The sequence below is a fragment of the Mus caroli genome, unplaced genomic scaffold, assembly GCF_978045245.1.
Source record: "Mus caroli unplaced genomic scaffold, Mus_caroli_1 scaffold_11, whole genome shotgun sequence".
NCBI classification, from domain to species: domain Eukaryota; kingdom Metazoa; phylum Chordata; class Mammalia; order Rodentia; family Muridae; genus Mus; species Mus caroli.
In genome coordinates this window covers 115,872,520-115,892,247 of record NW_028227266.1, presented here as the reverse complement: position 1 = coordinate 115,892,247, position 19,728 = coordinate 115,872,520, and the positions used below count along the sequence as shown (strand labels likewise).

General features: G+C 43.5%; 1 protein-coding gene across 10 annotated transcripts in view; it reads left to right on the top strand.

Annotated features, from left to right (window-relative positions):
- Positions 1-19,728, top strand: part of Rbms3 (RNA binding motif single stranded interacting protein 3) — a 1,312,983-nt gene that overhangs the window by 920,740 nt on the left and 372,515 nt on the right. For all 10 annotated transcript variants that reach the window (XM_085828159.1, XM_085828156.1, XM_085828158.1 and 7 more), the window contains one exon: positions 15,943-16,034. In XM_085828159.1, the coding sequence (XP_085684285.1) occupies positions 15,943-16,034 (92 nt within the window). The remainder of the gene's footprint in view (positions 1-15,942; positions 16,035-19,728) is intronic.

Below are 19,728 nucleotides of genomic sequence, written 5' to 3'. Positions count from 1 at the left end.
CAAGGCCAGCTTTCTTGGATCTGCCTTTGATGCTGCAGTTTCTTTGGGTCACTCATGTCCCTGGGAGCCAAGTCCCTGTCATCTAGAAAGGACTCTTACACAAAAGGGATCTGAGGGCAACTTCCATTGCTGGAAGATTAGAGAACTGAACTTAAATTGTTTTTTCAAACTTTTATTTATATTCTATACAATACTCCTTCAGTGGATTAGAGACTTTTGGTACCCTGTCCAAAAGGGGATTTCAGGAGCTGGTGTAGACCAAGTTATTACTATGAATAAGTATAAAAGTTTCAGAGAGACGCCATCTCTGGCTTATGCTGAGGCATGGTTTTGTGTGTGCTTGAACACATTGCCAAGATCGTGTGTCTAAGGGCAGGACTAACAAACTGATTCCACTGTCTTTGTGCTTCTGTGAGCCACGTGAGCCCTGATTCTCTCTAAACAGTGTTACTGTGTCGTCTGGATTTTGAGATTTTCGCCTCTCAGAGTGAGACAGTAGCTCACCTCTTCCTTCCTGCCGCTGACTGATGTTGTTCTTGGACACCTTGGCTATGCCACAATAAACAAGACAAGCACTGGACATGAAGCGGGTCGTGGAAACTAAGCCCTTTATCGATCTGAAAGCCGTGAGTTAGTGATCTCAGCTGAAAGGGCCAGAGCATAGTACTCCAGTCACTAAGATGGGGCTCTAGATCAGTTGGAGGAAGCTTGTCTAGAGAGTTTCAGGCCCTGGTTTGGTTGCCTGCCCTGGAAATACTGGGCTCTGTGGAGCTTGCCCATCTCTGGCCACATAGAGGCCAGGGGCATCAGAAGTTCCAGATCATGCTTAGCTATGTAGCAAGTTCAGGACAACCTTTGGTTCCATGAGACCCTGCCTCAAAGACAATCAAAACCACCCCCACAACATCCTTGAAAACAAAACAGGTAAATCCTGAGTTATTAAAAACAATGAAGCTAATTAATTGGCATAGAAAGGTTTAGACATCTGACATCTTTGCTTCCAGAGCCAACTTGGCATGTTTATTTATTTATTTATTTTTATTTTATTTTATTTTATTTTATTTATTTTATTTTATTTTATTTTATTTTATTTTATTTTATTTGGTTTTTCGAGACAGGGTTTCCCTGTATAGCCCTGGCTATCCTGGAACTCACTTTGTAGACCAGGCTGACCTTGAACTCAGAAATCCACCTGCCTCTGCCTCCCGAGTGCTGGGATTAAAGGTGTGTGCCACCACGCCCGGCTAACGGCATATTTAAAGCAAAGGCCTTTCCCTTAGTAGACTGAAACCTTCACCCATGCATCTGGGACACGTTCTAAGACAGATGTCTCAGGGACTCCATGTGTGTGTTCACCAGGAAGTACAGGTATGTGTTCCTGGATGGGACACCTAATTCTAATCATCTTAAGGGATCTCTAGGACACCAGGGCTCAGGCACCAGCCAAAGGATCATTGGATAGCATGTGACCCAACTATATTTTTTGTCTAAGTTACTTTCACATCCCGCATCTTCCATATCTCTAAGTTAAACGCTCACTTTGATTTGTTCAGGAGTTCAAGGCTTATGTGGGAAAGGCACTGCTATCCAGGTTACTTTGGACTGTAACATGAGAATTTGTCTGAAAACAAACAAAAACAAAACAAAAAGTAACCAAATGAGAACTTGAATGAATGAATGAATGAAGAATGAATGAATGAATGAACAATTATTTTCCTTGCTGTATGCAAAAGTACATGCCTACAGATCATGGTATAATCTTGATGTCATCTTTGTAAATGTCCTTCGGTGGTAAGAGGTTGGGATCTCTTTGCCCTGGAGAACTGGGTGGATCAAAGCAGCTGATCTTAAAATCAGAATGTTTTGATTAGTTTATGCCTTCACTTGATCACCCTGTCAGGGGCTGGTAGGAAATGCAGGCTACAGAAATTATATAATTGTTGCGAAGGACACTGCCCATGTGTGAAGGAGGATGAATGCACAGTGACTTTTGCCTTACTGGGAGCAGAGCACTGAGTCACAGGGAATAGAGGGTGAGCCCCCTTAAGGCAGCAGCATCCAAGAAGGGGAGGAGAGCAGGAGAGATTTTGCTGTGAAGATGAAGAGGCCCTCAACAGCACAGGGCTACTTTATATATATCCTCCACCTCCACATCCGTGACATTAGCTAAAAATTTTAGAATAAGAAAAAAAGGGCGGAAGGGTGCTGGGAAGATGGATTCATATGTAAAGTGTGCGCCTTGCAAACAAGAGGAACTGAGTTCAGGTTTCCAGTGCCCTTGTAAAAAGCCAGATGTAGGTGCCACACATAATATCAACACCTAGAAGACAGGCACAGAGGATCCCTGGGGTTTGCTGCTAGCCGTTAGACCCAATTAGGGAGTTCAGGATCAGTGAAAGAGAAGACCTTGTCTCTGAACACTAACATGGAGAGCAATGAATCACAAACCTTTTACTCTCACCACATCACTTAATCTAGAACTCAAAGGGCGTCACCATGCATTGTTAAATTAATAGCTATATATATATATATATATATATATATATATATATATATATATATATATATATATATTTACATACTGCCTGCCTCCAAAATGGATGGGCAGGAAATGGAATTGATTCACAGTGGTTGATTAATGAATGGGCTGACTATTCTTGGCCCTAGAGCCTGCTGCGTCCCATCCCTTTGTGTAAATCTGAAGGTGGAATGTGGCTTCCAGCCTTCTGTCTTCACACCTGACCTTCTCTAGTGAACTAAAGAGCTGCTCGTGACAGATCTCACCCCTTCAATAGGCAAATTGCCCACATTATCATTCTTAGTGGTCATTATTTCTCTTCAGCGTTCGGTGTCAGAGTCAGTGTTGGCAGGCTGCAGAGCTGTGCAGGACGATGCCTCCTTCTTACACTGAGTGAAGGGAAATCGAAGGAGCCCAGGGTTCTACTGTGTAGCTGCCACTCATGGTATCATTGGAAACACTTTGAAAAAGAGCTCCCTGCTGCTGATCCCTCCAGCCCCACTCCTCCCCCTGTCTGATACCTTCCTGGAGTCCCTCTGCTGATCCCCCAAGCCCTACTCCTCCACTTCTCTGATACCTTCCTGTAGTTCACTTTTTGGTGTCCCTGCTGGCTGGTTATCTGGAATATTAGTTTAAAAATATGACACGGAGGTACTCCCATTCTTTCGAACACATAACACTTTAAAATTGAGGCTCCAAATTATTCCTATAAAAAATCGCTGATCTTTATGGCTCCCCAGGTATTTCTTATTTTAATCTGAAATTTTCAGAACGGTTCAGTTTTGTGGAAATGACCGGCGATGTGCCTGCCCTTAGCAGCTTTTGTGTTCAAGGGCAAGTGAACCTCGGTGCTTGCTAACTTTAATTTTCCGAGGGTTATGAGACTTTAATTTGATTCTTTATCCAGTATGCACGAAATGTTTGCTGGGATTTGTGTAATACGTTTATTGTATAATCATTCCACATTGGCTACCTGCTTCTTTACATGAACGATAGGTTTTTTTTTTTCCCCTGATGTATTAATGTAGGGCTAATTTGAACTTTGTAACAAAACAGGGTTGTTTGTGTCTCCAGTGCACAAACATGAAAGCAGGGACAAGGATGGAAGAAATTACACTTCAATAATTACTGGAGGAGAAGCCCAGTTCTGTGGCTTCGACCATTCATTTTCAAATTTAAGCCGAAGGGTGATGTGTTTGAAAACATAAGAATATGCTTTACTTGGAAGAGAGTGCACCCATCATGCTCATCTCTGAGCATGCATTTAAAGATGACTAAACTAACCGAAGTCTTGGGTTTCAGCTGAATCTGAGAAGCTAAGGGAACGAACTTCCATAGGCACTCAGACAGCTTCTCTGAATGCATGTAAATCCATTCAGTGCCTACAGCCAGTGTGTTTCCTCCTTAGGTCATATTATTCTCATTTGGTTGACTGTTCTGTGGGTAAGGCCTCATTGTTATAAAATAGCAGAGGTGGGATTTGAACTAAGACTGTAGGAAGGGATCCTTTTGACCATACCAAATGATTTTCCAGCAAATGCTTTTGCCCAGGGCAGGCTGCCTTGGGAGAGATGCATGGCCTTGAAAGTCTTTTAACTGTCATGGTGGAGTCTTGGCAGGGGGGATGGGAAGGGGCTATAGGGAAACTGAGGGATTAGGGAGAGCTGAATAGGGCAGAGGTAGCAGCTTGCTCTCCAGGCATCTCATGAGAACAGCAGGTGACTTTCTAGATGGAACATCTTGCCCGTCACCTTGGGCATCTGCGCAGTTCCGTGTCCAATGTGCACGTCTGAGGGACCACTTTGGATCACGTTACCATTTAAAGGCTAATGTAGTAGATCAGCAATGGGCTACATAGCTGCGTATCCAACAATCCCCCCTCCCCCCTCCCAGCAATACCAATACCATTGATTTCTAAATCATTCCTTAAAGTGGAAGGTAAGGAGTCTGCAGGGGAGTGGGGAGAAGAGGGCTCTCGATCCCTGCTCACACAGCTGTTTCATTTAATGACCCAAATAATGGCTCTTGTGAAAATCATTGTCTGTAACTATGGTGTGTGTGTGTGTGTGTGAGTATGTGTGTGTGTATGTGTGTGTGCGTATGTGTGTGTGCGCCCTAAACTATAGAGATCTCTAAGTGCACCTTAACCAACCTGCCCTAAGATCTTAGGATTCTGTTGAAGGATCAGGGAAGAGAGAGAAATAATCTTGCTCTATGAATAACCAGCTATTTAAGCACCTCCCATGATGGCGAGGTGGCTCAGCGGGTAAACATGTTTGCTGGCAGGAGTTTGATTACATGAGTTTGACCCCCCTGGAACCGCTTGATAGAAGGAGTGAGTAGAATCGCTCAGGCTGACCTCTGACCCTTTAAGCATATGCATGAGCAGGCTTGAGCAACAACACACTAAAATAACTTGAAAAAAAATCTTGATACCGTTGTCATACACATCAGTGAGTAATTTTCAGTACATTTTTTCTCGGAGGAAAACATGTCTTCAACCGTCGAGGAGACTCTTATTTGGAAGTTACAGATAGGTGTGAAATCAGAGCACACCTTCTTAGTACTGTCATCCAATCAAAGCTCTCAAATTTTCTCTCCCAAGATCTTGATCATTTTCTGTATAGCCTTGGAGATGGATCTAAGTACATTTCTGTGAAAGGAGAAAACTGTTGCAGGATCGGGTACCACTTTGGTTAGAATGAAAGAATAAACTTTAATTAGTTATCTATCTGTCTTTGTGTAACAGCTTCATATGTGTTGTTTTTATATTAGCTAAATCGTGTGTGTATGTGTGTGTGTGCGTGTATGTGTGTGTGCATGCATGTGCGTGCATGTGCGTGCGTGTATGTGCGTGTGCGTGCGTGTGCGTGTGTGTGCGTGTGCATGTGTGCATGTGCGTGTGTGTGTGTGTGTGTGTGTGTGTGTGTGTGTGTGCGTGTGTGTGTGTTTGGGGGAGCATTACATGTTTGTGTGGATATGGGCACCTGTCCATGTGGAAGCCAGAGGTTGATGTTGTGTCTTCATGAGTTTCTTTCTCTTTTAGTTCCTGGGACAGTGCCTCTCAATGAACTGATGCTCAGTGATTTAGTCAATGAGCTCCAGGCACCTGTGTCTCTCCCCATGCCCAGGACTGGGATTATAGAAACCACCACATCCGGCTTTGACACAAGAGCTGGGATCTCAGCTCATGCTTGTACAGCGGCTGCTTTATCTGAGATGTCTCCTGGCCCTTAATATCCTAAAATAAGAGTATATAACCTGAACTAGTAAGATAGCCCAGCCACTTAGTGGCACTGAGTAATGATCTGAACTCAATTCCTGGGACCAAGGTGGAAGTGGAAAGAGAACCAGCCCCCTCAACATGCACACATAAAGAGTCAACTATAATCAAAAACAAAATTAAAACGTTGCAGGTCAACCTGGGCTCTGTAATGAAACTCGGGCTCATAAAGCAAAGCACACACAAACGATAACCACCATGGAGCTGGAGAAAAGCTTTGGAAACCCAAGGATCTCAGTTACCATCTATGTGCTGTATTACAAAATCCCTTCCCAGAAACCTCAGCACTGTGAGGGAGCACAAGAGCATTTCTGGAGCTTGCTGTCTACAAGCCTAGGGGTCAGGTTCCACAAGAGGGCCTTGTTCAAAGGGAATTGTAACAATAGTGGTAGATCAGGAGGCCCAGCATCTTCCCCTAACAAGTCTGAAATTATTTACATAGCCACACATACATGCATACATATACCACATTCACATAGCCACACATACATGCATACATATACCACATTCACATAGCCATACATACATGTGTACATGTCCCCCACTCATGTAAAAAAACAAAAAGAAAATAGCTAGAGAAGCATGTATAAGGCTTCTTCTTACAATATTCCCAGTCATGGGCTTTGCTTTCTCTTCCTGCACTCTGAGCATCCCACACCAGCCATTTTGGGGATTCACTGAGTCTAAATATAGAGCACAGTATCACGGCTTGGCAGTGGTTCCCCTCCAATCAACGCTTGCTCACTAAGACCAGTACCTCTGCTCTGTGCTTGGGAGAACTCTATTGCCGCCTGTTTTAAGACTGGAGCAAGGGGAGGGAGAGGGGAATGGGCAATCAGGGCTTAGATGGTAAACAGTTCTGCCTACCCAGTGGTGGCCTGCAGTGACGGTATTCTTATAGCTTGCTCCCATCATAGCTACAAACTCAGTAGGATGTTTTGTGAGTAACCGAGGCCCGCTCCTGCAGGCATCATTCTAACATTACCTTCCCTCTATTCCAATGGAAGAGACACGTTGCTCAGATAATTCACAGACATCTATGAACGCAGCCTTTCAGCAAAGAGAGGCTTTCTGGAGGTTGGCCTGAAATTTATACCTACATTGACTGCTTCTTAAATCTCTGCCATGCAATAAAGTAATAATTGCCCCAGAAGAAGGCTAGGTAAACTGTGTGGACACTGAGTCTCAATAACACTTGGGCATTTCACCCGTCTCCTAAATAATGATCTGGATCCTAGTTTTGACTCTCAGTCAGCAGCAGTAATTTCTCCTATTTAAAAAAAGTCAACTGTACATGGTGAGTTGGGAGACCCATCTGAACTTGGGTGTAGTTCGGTATGATTTCTCAGGCACTATAAACAGAGAGAATGTCCGATTTTCAAGTGGTACTTGAAAGCAAGGTCCTTCACTTGTTGAGTTTGTCTGTCTTGTAACTGTTTTATTCAACCAGACTAAAAATCTTATGTCTTTTACCCAGCCTTTACTTTTTGTTTTTTGTTTGTTTTGTGCACAAATTATAGTCTGTTCACCCCACCTGGAAACAGAGGTTTGCTTGTCCTTTCCAGATATTACAGCAGTACTTCTGTATACCTACCTCCTGATCTAACTCACATGTGCACATAAAATGGGATGCAGACAGGCACACACACACACACACACACACATACACACAACCACACACATACATATACACAGAGATACACACAAACACATACACACACAAACACATACAAACACACACAGAAACACACACATACAAACACACACATACATACACACACATACAAACACACACATACAGACGCACACATACAAATACACACACAAACACACACACACACACACCACGTGTGTATCACTCCCATTGTGACTCACTGAAGGAAACCTAGATTGGTAGCTGATTGACTACACTGGGCAAAACTGAGCATACAAAAATCAATGTGAAGTAACCGTGTGAGAGAGCTTTGTGTTGGAATGGTTTGGATTATCTGCTTATTTGAGCCTGCATGTAGACAAGTGTAGGGGAATGCTTGCTTCTATGTACTCAGGAGCCAGGAGCAGCTGACATTGGCTCACTCTCTCTCTCTCTCCAACTTATTCCTTTGAGGCAGTAACTCTCACTGAACCTGGAGCTTAGCTGGTGGCCAGCAGGCTCCTGTGATCTTCCTGTCTCCTCCCTTATAGCACTGAGTTTAGAGGCATGCACAGCCATGCCGGGCTGTATATGGATGCTGGAGATTTGAACTCAGATCTTCGTGCTTCAGCAACAAGTCCTTCTACCCACCAAAAGCATCTCCCCTCTCCCTATCTGCTATATAACTTCACTCATGCAAAATACGGTGATCTCTACCACATGTAAAGTTATGACTTTACAATACATAAACCCTGGGTCAAGAAGGGAATGTTCAAGCTGTCTTAATTTTTCTTATAGTACCTAATCTTTTTTCTTCCACCTTTGAAGTAGATACTTAATAAATTTAATGATAGGAGGGACACACCATGGTTCAAAGCATCACCAAAGCTGGGAAATCTTCTTCTAAAGGTTAATATCTTGTGTTACAGTTTCTGATATGGTGATTTCACGATGTTCAGGGAACGCGATTGGAACAGTCTGCCTACTGTCCCATGAATTGATTGCCTATCTTAGTTTCTTGTTTGCTAGGTTTCCAATAGCCCTCTGTATAGGCAGTAAATAGTCTCTTCCTTTAACATATGAAATTGTGAGATTCTATGTTCAAATCTAAGGCTATGTCTGTGTGTAACTGATTTAGGATTATAATGGTGGGGGTGATTTTAGTTGGGTTCTTATCCTACCAAATAAGGGTTGTCTGTTTCTAGAGCTGAGCAGGCTTGAACTTTGGTCTTTGCCTTTTCACATATCCAAGGTAAACCTGTGTGCTGCTGTCTTACTTCCTCCGATATATTCAGGAGTCCTCTTGATAAATGCTCACAGAAACCCTTTACAGTGGATGCTGAAGAAAGGATGAAGGCTTCGGAGAGTTTATAGCTAAAGGAGGAATGGAGTTTGCCTTAGGTCTCTGTCACCGAGATAAACAGCAGCGGGAGGTGAAATCTTAGGTACCCAGTGGATACATTTGAATAGGACTTCAGTTTCACATACTAGTTCCAGCCAATGCATTCGCTTGTCCTGTTTAGAAGTCATATTTCACTCACAGCTGGCTCATCATCTGTGTTCTGAGAAGCCTTCCTTCTGTAAGAATCACCCCCAAGACAAGGAACCACACAAATGGTGTAAAATTCCGTGCGCAGTTAAAACTCTGAGACCAAATGCTCTGGGTGTCTGTAGATACTTCCGCCAACCTCAAGCAGTAAGTTCTCCAGTTGTACCCTGCCCCAAAGAACAACCCCAACCTTGGCAAATAAAAGCATAGGTTCAGTTGTCAGTATAGAGAAGCAGCAGCAACAACACAGACATCTAAAATCAACCGTTGAATATGTAAAGAGACTTTAATGAAACTCCAAACCCATCTTTGCACAATGGGTTTTGAAGGATAAAGGTCCCTGGAATATGTCACCTGCGACTGCAGGAGACAGACCAAGGCCCCTCGGGTGATACTGTAGAGTTAAGTTGTAATTAATATAGATTATTTCTCTAGAAGGTCATCCCACTGGTAGTGCCATGTAATAACAAAACCTTAAGTAAGCGCAGAAGGTATAAAGCATTTCAGGGAAGCATTGATTAAGCCTGTGGATGGAAGACCGAATTCTCAGAATGACCTAATTATCCCACAGTTCCTTTCCTCCCATGGCGCCACTTCCGGCTAATTGCCAAGCTGCAGGCCTGGTCTCCTCTGACCAGGAAGAAAAACAAGCTCTGGCTGGTGGGGGATGGGGGTAGGAGGGAACAGTGACATTCGGATCTAATTGGCTTGAACCTGTGGCCGAATTTGATGACATAAGAGGGAGGTGGGTGCGCAGCCACCAAGTTGAGTTTGTCCTGGCTAGCCTTTCCTGGGGTGCTGCAGGGTAGGAAGCACCATGAGCTGGGCGGGGTTGCTCTGCTGCCTTTCTCCTGCCAGCTGCAGGGGCAGAGGTGGCCGTGACCAGACTTAATTATTTGTCAGGAAGGAGAGCAAATTGAAACCAAATTAAAGCGATTTTTATCCCTCACTCAACGCATCGCTGTTTCTTATTAGAGCCAGCCTTGTATTTCATTTTGTTTTCTCCCGACCGTGATGTAGCTCTTACCCTCGGAAACCTCCAACACGCCACGTTTTCTTCCAGAATGGAAATATCTTTCAAGGTTTCTTGAGACATTTTGACCTCTGGTCCCTCAACTTAGACCAGTAAAAGTATACATGAATATCCCACAACTGGAGTGTTTCCTTGCTCTTTATTCTAAGTCTCTATGCAGAATCGTTTGCTTCTTGGTGGCTTGGAGCCATCCCCACAAGTGTGGGGTCCCTCATTGTCCCCAGAATTCAGTCAAAAATTTCCCGAGAGAAAGCTCAGGGTGCCCTGTGGAAATTGGCTAAGTGCCTATAGGAGCACAGCCTCCTGAAGAGCCACACCTAGATTCTCTAATATACTGTGTGGAGAATAGGACTTGAAGTGCAAGGAGGAATCTGATGTGTGGGGCAAAAAAAATCTCCTGTACTAGCTTTGTCAGCTAGCCTATTTCAGCCTATCTGCAGGTGGCAAAGGCTGCCATTTACAGCTAGTTAAGATGTTACATGGTTCCCATTCCAACTCGTGCACCAAAAGTCCTCCTCTTTCTCTATGTCCCCTCCTCCTCCTCCTCCTCCACCTCCTGGGACCTGGAAGTCCCACCTTCTTCCTTTCATCCAGTAACTGACTTCTGCCTTCTTTCTTGACACAATCAAGAACCAACCCTCTACCTGCTGAAGGAAGAAATGAATTCAGGGCTACGATGGGGGAAAGGAAGCAAGTCATTGGGGTGGCCTTGTGGGTTTATAAACCAGCCCCCTTCCTGCCTGCTCTCTGCCTGACTGTCGATACTGTGACCAGTTTTCTCCTGTTCTTGCTGCCATGCCTCCCCGCTATGACGGAACTAAGAGCCAGGATAAGCCATTCCCTTTCAGTTGCTTGTGTCGGGCACTTAGTCACAGCACTGACTGAGATATGTAACTCACACAGCCAGGGCGTTTCTTCCTTCCAGTGACTGTGGGTTCTGGGGCAGCATGTCCATGTCTGTGCAGATGTGCCTGGGCCTGCGCCTTCTTGGATAGGATGTTTTATGAATTGTCTACTTGTTTTCACAAAGCTTGGATCTCTTCTCAGCTTGATCTCCCCTACTTTCCTACTTCTTACTCAAAACTACAAAGAAGTCTATAGCGTGCCCTAGTAGTTGGCCAATAAATACTTCTGAATCGCTGAAATGAGTTTTAGTCATTTACTTTGAATTCACACAATAAGGACACACACACACACACACACTCACAATCTTATAAAGAAAATGAAAACTCAGTTAACTCAGTTGAAGGATGAGAGATGACTCAGTCAGTTTAAGTTTTTGCAGTACAGTAATGAGGCTCTAGGCTCAAACCCCAGCCCCTATATGAAACATTAGACATAATGATAGGCATTTGTAATTGTAATGCTAGAAGATGGAGATAGGCAAATCCCTTGGGCTTACTGGCCACCCAGTCTTGCCTACACAGTAAGTTCCATATGCATTAGACAGCATGTCTCAATAAACAAGGTAGATGGGTTCTACCTCAGCACCTAAGTTCTTGGAATGACACCTAAGGTTGAGCCTTGGGTTCCTCACACATGTGCACATTGTAAATACATATGTCACACACATGTGAATTCATATGTCACATACATGCACATGTGAACATGTATGTACACACATGCACACAACCCTCCAGCATTGACTTCCTATCTTCTATCTAATTTTGTCTCTCAACAGCCCCCATTAGCCAAGCTTTTTTAAAGCCTATCCACACCTCCTCCTTCCCTCTCCCTCCCCTACTTCTTCCTCATAGAGGGTAAGCTTCAGACTTTACCACTTCCCAGACATCTGAACTCTTAAGGACCCTGGGCATTTTCACACATGTCCATGTATGCTCTCTGTCACTTGCCATGGCTGATTCTCTTTCCCTCTTGAGAGCCTTTCTTGCCTGGTTATGAGAGGACACATTCCTGTTTGTGTCTGTCACCCTCTCTGGTTCTGCTTCGGTCTTTCTTCCCTCCAAATTTGCCTCTGAGACCTAATGGCTGAAGTTGTTCAAGTCAAAATCTAAACCTTTCCCCACTCTAGATCATTTTTTTTCTCCTTTTTGTAACTAGCATTTCTAAGTTGTTCCCCACTTAATATATATTTATAATCTTAGCTTATTTTACTAGCATGGTGTCAGTTTTGTTTCCTGTTGCTGTGTTGAAATACTTGACAAGGCCAACTTAGGAGAGAGAAGGAGTTTGTGTCCACTTAGCAGGGAGGTAACAGTAGAAGCATGATGTGGCTGGTCATGCTATATTCACAATCCAGAACAGACAGCAGTAAGTCATTCATGTTTGTGCCCAACTCTTTTTTTTCCACCCAGACACAGTTCAGAGCGAGTGGAGCTGCCCATAGTGAATCAGATCTTCCCAAGTCACTTAACACAATCAGGGCAATCTCTGAACAGACATTCCCATAAGCAACTTGATCTATACAACCCCTCATGAAGGATCTCTCCCAGGTGATTCCGTATTGTGGCAAGAGGACATTCAAAGCCAACTATCACAATATCCAACTGCAAAATGACTGCATAGGTTCTCACAGGTGTTTTGACGGACCGTGTCTTCATCGTCTCTCACTCTGGTGAATCCTCCTCCAGTCTTTTCACTTCAGTAAACCACGGCTCCCTCACCCAGATGCTTATAGCAAAGGGAAATATAATCCGACCAAGCGACAATCCTTGCCGTCCACCCCTCCCTTACCCCCAGACTGACCAGCCAATCACCACACCCTGTTTGCCTTCCTTCATTTCCTCCATCCCAGTCAGGGGAGTGACCTTGTTCTGGGACTATGGCTGTCTTTGTTCTGGGTTGCAGCCATAGTCCTTGCTTCATCTCAACTGCCAACCTTCTCCATCACCACCCGTCTCTGGTTAGAAAGAGAACTTCTCAGTGGCTTCCCAGTGCTGAGCAATCCACACATGCACTTTCTGTGTTCTCTGCTCTCCTTTATTTCAAGGAAGGCGCGACAGGACAGTAGAGAGCTGCAGATTCCTCAGGATGGCCATTCTGTCACGTCTCTCGCTAATGCTAATAAGCTGAATGTGAGTGGGAACTGAGGTTGTCGTTTTCCACACATTATGCACTGTGCTGAGTCAAGTGCCCGCAGACGAGCTTCACTACTAGAAGGCAGAATGAGCTCTAGATGAGTGAAGGACTGCTCTAACTCCACACCTCCTGTGAGGTGATGTCATGCAAGCCCAGGTACTCCAGGAAGCAACATGCAAAGAGAATGAGCTAGAGTGAGCCTTTCGTGGAATTGTGGCAACTTGTTTTCTAACTTCAAAATCCAAGGAATCTTCAGTCCCTTCTCTGAGGGGCATCAGAGGCTCAGGCTTCAGGTGGGACTAGAAACGTTTCTTTGTATGGCTTGGATAATGTCTATGCAGACGTGGGTTCCAATCATGGCCCTGCCATTTAGGAGCTTTGATGTTTTGGGCGAGATGTATAAATTCACCTGTGCCTTGGCTTCTGAGTCCAGTGGATCTGGGGTCAGTATTATAGAACACAATGATACTTTCATTAAATATTAGCACCTTAAACCCTCAGAACATACCTGACCTGTGGGGACCGATGTCTTACTTTTGAGTTTTTGTGCCTTTGCCTCTAACTCTGGTTCTTGACTTTTCTTTCTCCTTCTACTTTTCTTGCCCATCTTATTGCCTGGAAAGAAGAATTACCAGCCCTTACAGAACACACTTCCTTATGTATGAGAAGCACAAACGTGACGGCCTCCCTGGCGCCAGTTTGTGAGAGTGTTTTGCTGGTATGCTGTTGTGTAGCAAGTTCATTCTGGGATAACATGCTGGGAGGGAGAAAAAAAAAAGACAGGATTCAAGGAGAGAAAATTTAAAAGTTAATTAAAAGAAACAACTTGGTAATTGAATTCTCAAACACTCTCATTTGGAGGAGGATGATAGCACACAAATGGTGAAATGGTGTGTGTGCCTCAGTGACAGGCTTGGAAGCTCTGAATAAGGCCAAAATACAAAATACCTGTCTTCATGGATGAGATGTGTTGATACACCCATAGGCTTTTAAGGAACACACACACGCACACGCACACACACACACATACGTGTGTATGTGTGTGTATGTGTGTATATATATATATATGTATATGTTTATGTGTGTGTGTATATATATGTATATTTGTATGTGTCATATATAAAAAAAGACATTATATACAATGTATATCTTACATGATATTTATAATGTGCATATGAATATGTGCTAGTATCTTTGTCTGTTGATACGTTAAAATTCCTTGATGAAAGTTACCTGTCAGGAGAAAGTGCTTATTTTGGTCTTTATGGTCAAAGGGGTAGAGTCTGTCCTGGTAGAGAAGGCCTGGCATCAGGCATGGAAGGCATGGTAGGAAGAGCAGAAAGCTGACTGATCACATATCACCTTCATACAGGAAGCTGAGATTGAACAGCTAGTAGGGACAGGCTACAAATCCCCCCAACTCTACCTCCCAGTGATGTACTTCCTCCAGCAAGGTGCCACATCATAGTGGTTCTGCAACTCTCTCAAACAGCACCAGCTTCTGGTGGCCAAGTGTAAAAACACATTAGCCTATGGGGGACATTCACATTCAAACCCGCAATACACTATGCACCTACAACTGTTTTTGTCTCTTTTTTTCTTTTTTCCCAAGACATAATCTCAAATACCTCAGGCTAGCACTAAACTCAATACATATCCAAAGCTGACCTTGAACTCCAGATTCTCTTCCTCTACATCAGTAATACTAGAATCACAGGTGTGCACTCTCCATGGTTGAATCTTATTAACTGTTTTTGGTTTTGTTTGTTTCCCTGACTTTTATATGTGCTCACTTATACACACACAAACAGACTCATGTATTTATGCCCCCGTGAGCAAGATAGTCATTCAGTGTTTGTTTTTAGAGACTTGAATAGGTATCCATCAAATTATTTTTTTTCAAAATATTAAAAATCAACTATTTGAGCTGCTATTGAGAGAAACAAACTCCTATACTTAATTTAGAAGCATGGACTTAGTGGTCAGGTAGAAGTAGGTTCAGACTCCTACTCTAACCCACAACCTTTATTTATTTGTACAACCAAGATGTATCTTTTGGCTGCCTGCTGAAGGACAAGCACTATTACAGCCTCCAACAATAACCTTAGTGTCTTGGCTTCTTTACCTGTTGCTGTGATCATTCACCCTTGGAAAAGCAGCTTGACCATGGAAGGCTTTATTCTGGCTTAGTTCCAGGCGTGGTCCTGAAGGCAGAGGCGTCGCAGTGGTGGGAGTTTAAAGCAGCTGCTCACATCACATACACAGTCAAGGGACAGAAGGAGCGCATATGTCAAGTGTTCAGCTGGGTTTCTCTGTTTTACATGATCCAGGATCCCCTCCCAGGGAATGTCCTTACCCACCATTAAGAGGGGTTTTCCCGTGTCACTATCATAAAGAAGGTAATCCCCAACAGATGTACTCAGAGATCCATCTCCCAGGTGATTCTAGATTTAATCAAGTTGAGAGTTAACATGGACCATCACACTCACTGGTCCTTGTGGCTTTTATGAGTATCAGGATTTTTAAAGGTCTGCAAAGTATATTTTAGCTTCAGACATGTATGCATTTCCAGGGGCTTCTCCTCCTCACTCTTGTAGAAATTCTGTAACAGAAAGAACACAATGAAGCAAAGCTTTGCCTTAACTGCCAGGTTAGTGTTAAATGGGCTTTGCCTTGCACTCCCAGTCTATAGAGTGTTCTGGAAAATGAATTAACCACCTCATATCTAGAGATACTGAGATAACACTTAAAGCACTCAGGACCACAGATATGAGAGCCTTTGGCCCAGCCAAGTTTTGTTTGGAAGGAATGAATTCAGAGCTGACCATAAGTCTGAGGTGTGTCTGCCTGCCTGTGATGACTAATGCCAGATTTTGTATTTTGGCAGGTTATGGTTTTGTAGATTTTGATAGTCCTGCAGCCGCACAGAAAGCAGTGGCGTCCTTGAAGGCAAATGGCGTGCAAGCACAGATGGCCAAGGTAAGCCTGCTCAGACAAGAGAGTCTGTGCACACGGTCTGCCTTTGTGTGTATGTATCTGTGTGCAATCAGAGGACCATGGTAAGCACACTCAGACAAGACAGTCTGTGCACACAGTCTGCCTTTGTGTGTGTGTATCTGTGTGTGATTAAATATTAGTCCCCTGTCATGAGCAGAACCCAGATTACAGTTTGCATTCTTTTATGCTCAATTGTTAAGGAAAATGAAGCCTGCGATAGACGTGGCTTGTTATCATCTCCCTGGTTTGGCGTGTCATTATAAATGAGCTCTTTGGTTGTGGTGACCCAGTGTTTAAAGGACACATGTGGAGGACTCTGTTTTGCTTGAAAAATGAGATATGCATGTATGAGCACCTAGAACTTTCCTAGTCAGCAGTGTTGGAGTCAATATACACATGCACACACACACACACACACATATATATATATATATATTCCAGTTCTCGTGTGATGGCTTTTTCCCTGACTCATGCAGGCTTACTGCTAGTGTCCTCTGTCTCTAACGATGTATTTTCACTTTGGTGCACATACCCAGAGTTTGCCTGAAGAGCAATTTTCTTGGTATTCATCATTTCAGTAATTATTTGCGGCTACATAGTATGTGTTTTCTGGGACGTTGTATGTGAAACTATGATGAATTTTTATATCAACGTGAAATTGCCCCCTGATCGTTTTGTGTCATCATTACTGTAGTGGTACAACAATATGCCTCTGCAGTAAGATGATATGGACCCCCAAGAACAATCTATACCATGTCGTCTCCATTTTAATTTGGGACTCTAGCGAGATATTATCATGATGATGTAAGCTAGGTGTGGTTGGGTGCAGCTTTGATCCCAGCACTCTGAAAGCAGTGGCAGGCAGATTCTGTGAGTTCAAGGACAGCCTGCTCTATATAATAGAGTTCCAGGTTAGCCAGGGCTACACAGTGAGATCCACTTTCCAAACAAGAACAAAAAAAAAAAAAAAAAAAAGGAAAAGTAAGATGAAGCAGCTGAAATGTCTCTGATAACATTTGGATGTTGAAGATGTTGATGCTCTACCAGCAGCCATTTGGGATTGTCATAAACACTCTAAGTTTAGAACATTCTTTCTGTTAATAGTTCTGAACTTATAATCCCCAGATCTTCAAACTGTTAGATGGCACAGGCAACAGACCTTGCAGTCTTGGGCATCTGTCCCCTGCTTGTGTTTCGAGTTTCCCCAGCCCTGTTGCCATAGAAATAAGCGTTGTAGTGATGTAGTGATGTGGTGCTCCAGCCATTTGTCTTCTGTTATGATTGCGTATACTCTCTAGAAAGATCTTCCAGCATCAGCCTGAGATCTCCAGAGGGTCAGCATTTGGTCCTAGCAGCTGTGGCTGCATTCTGATCAGTGTGTGAGGACCACATCTGCTCACGGCCTCTTGCAAGCCAGTTTCCTCTTAGGTGATGATGGTGGTCTCATTGCCTTTCCCGTCACCTCATTATTCAAGGTAATATAAATTAGAATTCTCCCAGCTGTGTATTATGTTCTTTGTCAGGATTATGCCTGGAAGCTTTAGATTTGGTCAGGAATTAAGATTGATGAAGTTAATACTTTTAATTAATCAGGAAATTGCATGCATGTCCTGGTTTAAAGGTTATTTGGCAAGAGTCAATGACAACTGAAGTAGCAATTTCCTGTACCCAGGAAACAAGTGATCAAGCGTGGCTGTCGGTTGAGTCAGGAAATGATTGTGAAAATGCTTAAGAAAGAGAAGAGGGTGAGGCTGGAGTGATGGCTCAGTGGTTAAGAGCACTTGTCCTGACAGAGGACCTCTCATTTAGTTCCCAGCACCCAAGTTAGGCAACTTGTCACCTCGAGTAACTCCAGCTTTGGGGACCTAGCCCCCACTCTGGCCTTTATGGCAACTGCACTCAAGTGTACACATGTGTATGTGCATCTGTACCCGGCACATGTATACATTTCTGAAAAGTAATGATAAACCTCAATCTAGTCACCATTTTGGCCCAATCCCATCTCCAAGGCACAAACCCTGGAGTGCTTGGCCGGGCTGTGGGTAGTCACTCTATTGCAGACTTCCTGAAGGATTTTACAGTTTCAGTTGTGCTGTCTGTGAAATAAATCCTCACTCCTTTTCCTCAGTAAGTTTGAGCCCAAAGCCTGCTTTACATTCCCATCTGCCCACTGGAAAAGTTTCAGCAATAAATGACTCTGTAATTTAACTACCCAGAAGAAAATAAATAGCCTCCGTTTGACAATGAAATGGAACAAGCTTGGCCACCTGTATTAGCAGATTTCTCACTAAGCTATTGGATTTCAGGGCATTCTCTCCTTTATCCTGGCGATAACTGTTATTTATTATCGTATAAGCCTGCGGTCTGCAGGGTGTGTGTTTCTTGCAGTATATATTTTACCATCTAAGTATGCACCGGTCGCCTCCTGCAACCTTGTTCTTATGAGTGTCCCACTCTGTAGGTTGTTTTGTGACATCTTAAAAATCCCCAGGATTTTAAAAGGAAAATGTGTTCTGAGATTGGAGAGATGGCTCATCGGTCACAGTGCATACTGCTCTGGCAGAAGACCTGAGTTCAGTTCCCAACGCTTGCTTCAAGGAGGTTAGCCGCAGTCAGCTCTAACCCCAATTCCAGGGGATCTGACTCCCTTTTGTGATACTCCTGGCACCTACACTCACAGTCTGTATCTTCACATAGGCACACACAGAGACAGATGAATGGACAGAGGAATGGATACACACACACACAAATTAAATTAAATTAAATTAAATCTTTATAAAAAAAAAACCCTGTAATTAAGTCCCCGATAGCAACCTTGGAGCCATCTTGAACCTGTGAGAGTTGCTTCTCTTAGCTAATGTGTTCAGGGTGTGCCTGTGAGAACACCAACTGACACCTCCAGGGTGTTCCTGTGAGAACACCAACTGACACCTCCACTACAAAGAACTGAAAAGGGAACTAGCCAGGGAGTAGTAATTGATCAATGCATTGGTTACATTTCTGTTGCTGTGATAAAACACCATGGACAAAGACAACATGGAAGAGTTTAGTTTGGGCTATAGTTCCAGAGTCTTTTATGGTGGGAAGATATGGTAGCAAGAGGCAGCCATACTGTCAGGAGAGGAAGATGAGCTATTATGTCTTCTACAGTAAACATGAAGTGGAAAGCAGGAAGAGGCTATGGACTCTTAAAGCACCCCGTAGTGAAACGTCACCCCCTCAAAGCGTTCTCCCAACTGTGGAGCATGTGTTTGGATACCAGAGCCTGTAGGGGACATTTCTCCTTCAGACTGTGGCAATCTACAATTAGTAAGTAACCAGGAACACAAAACATCATTTGTTTCATGAGCAAAAGCAAATTTTAAGAATGTTATCAGTGCATGCTGATGAAGAATGTGGGTTTGAAGGATACGTTTGGCTTTGATTTCTGGTTGTGGCACCCTCTTGTTGTGTGAACTTGGATTTGTTATCAAAGCATTTCTAATAATCTTTAATAACAACATGGTGTTTCAGGATGTAGGGTTACTGAAAGAGTTTTGGAAATCCACAAGGAATTTGGCTTTGTGCCTTGATCATTGTAAGAAGCCAGTACCTGCTGCTTTATTAAATGGTGTGGATTAGATTCAGATGTCCTGGTAAAACCTCCTGTGAATCCTGACATATCTTTAGGGTCTTT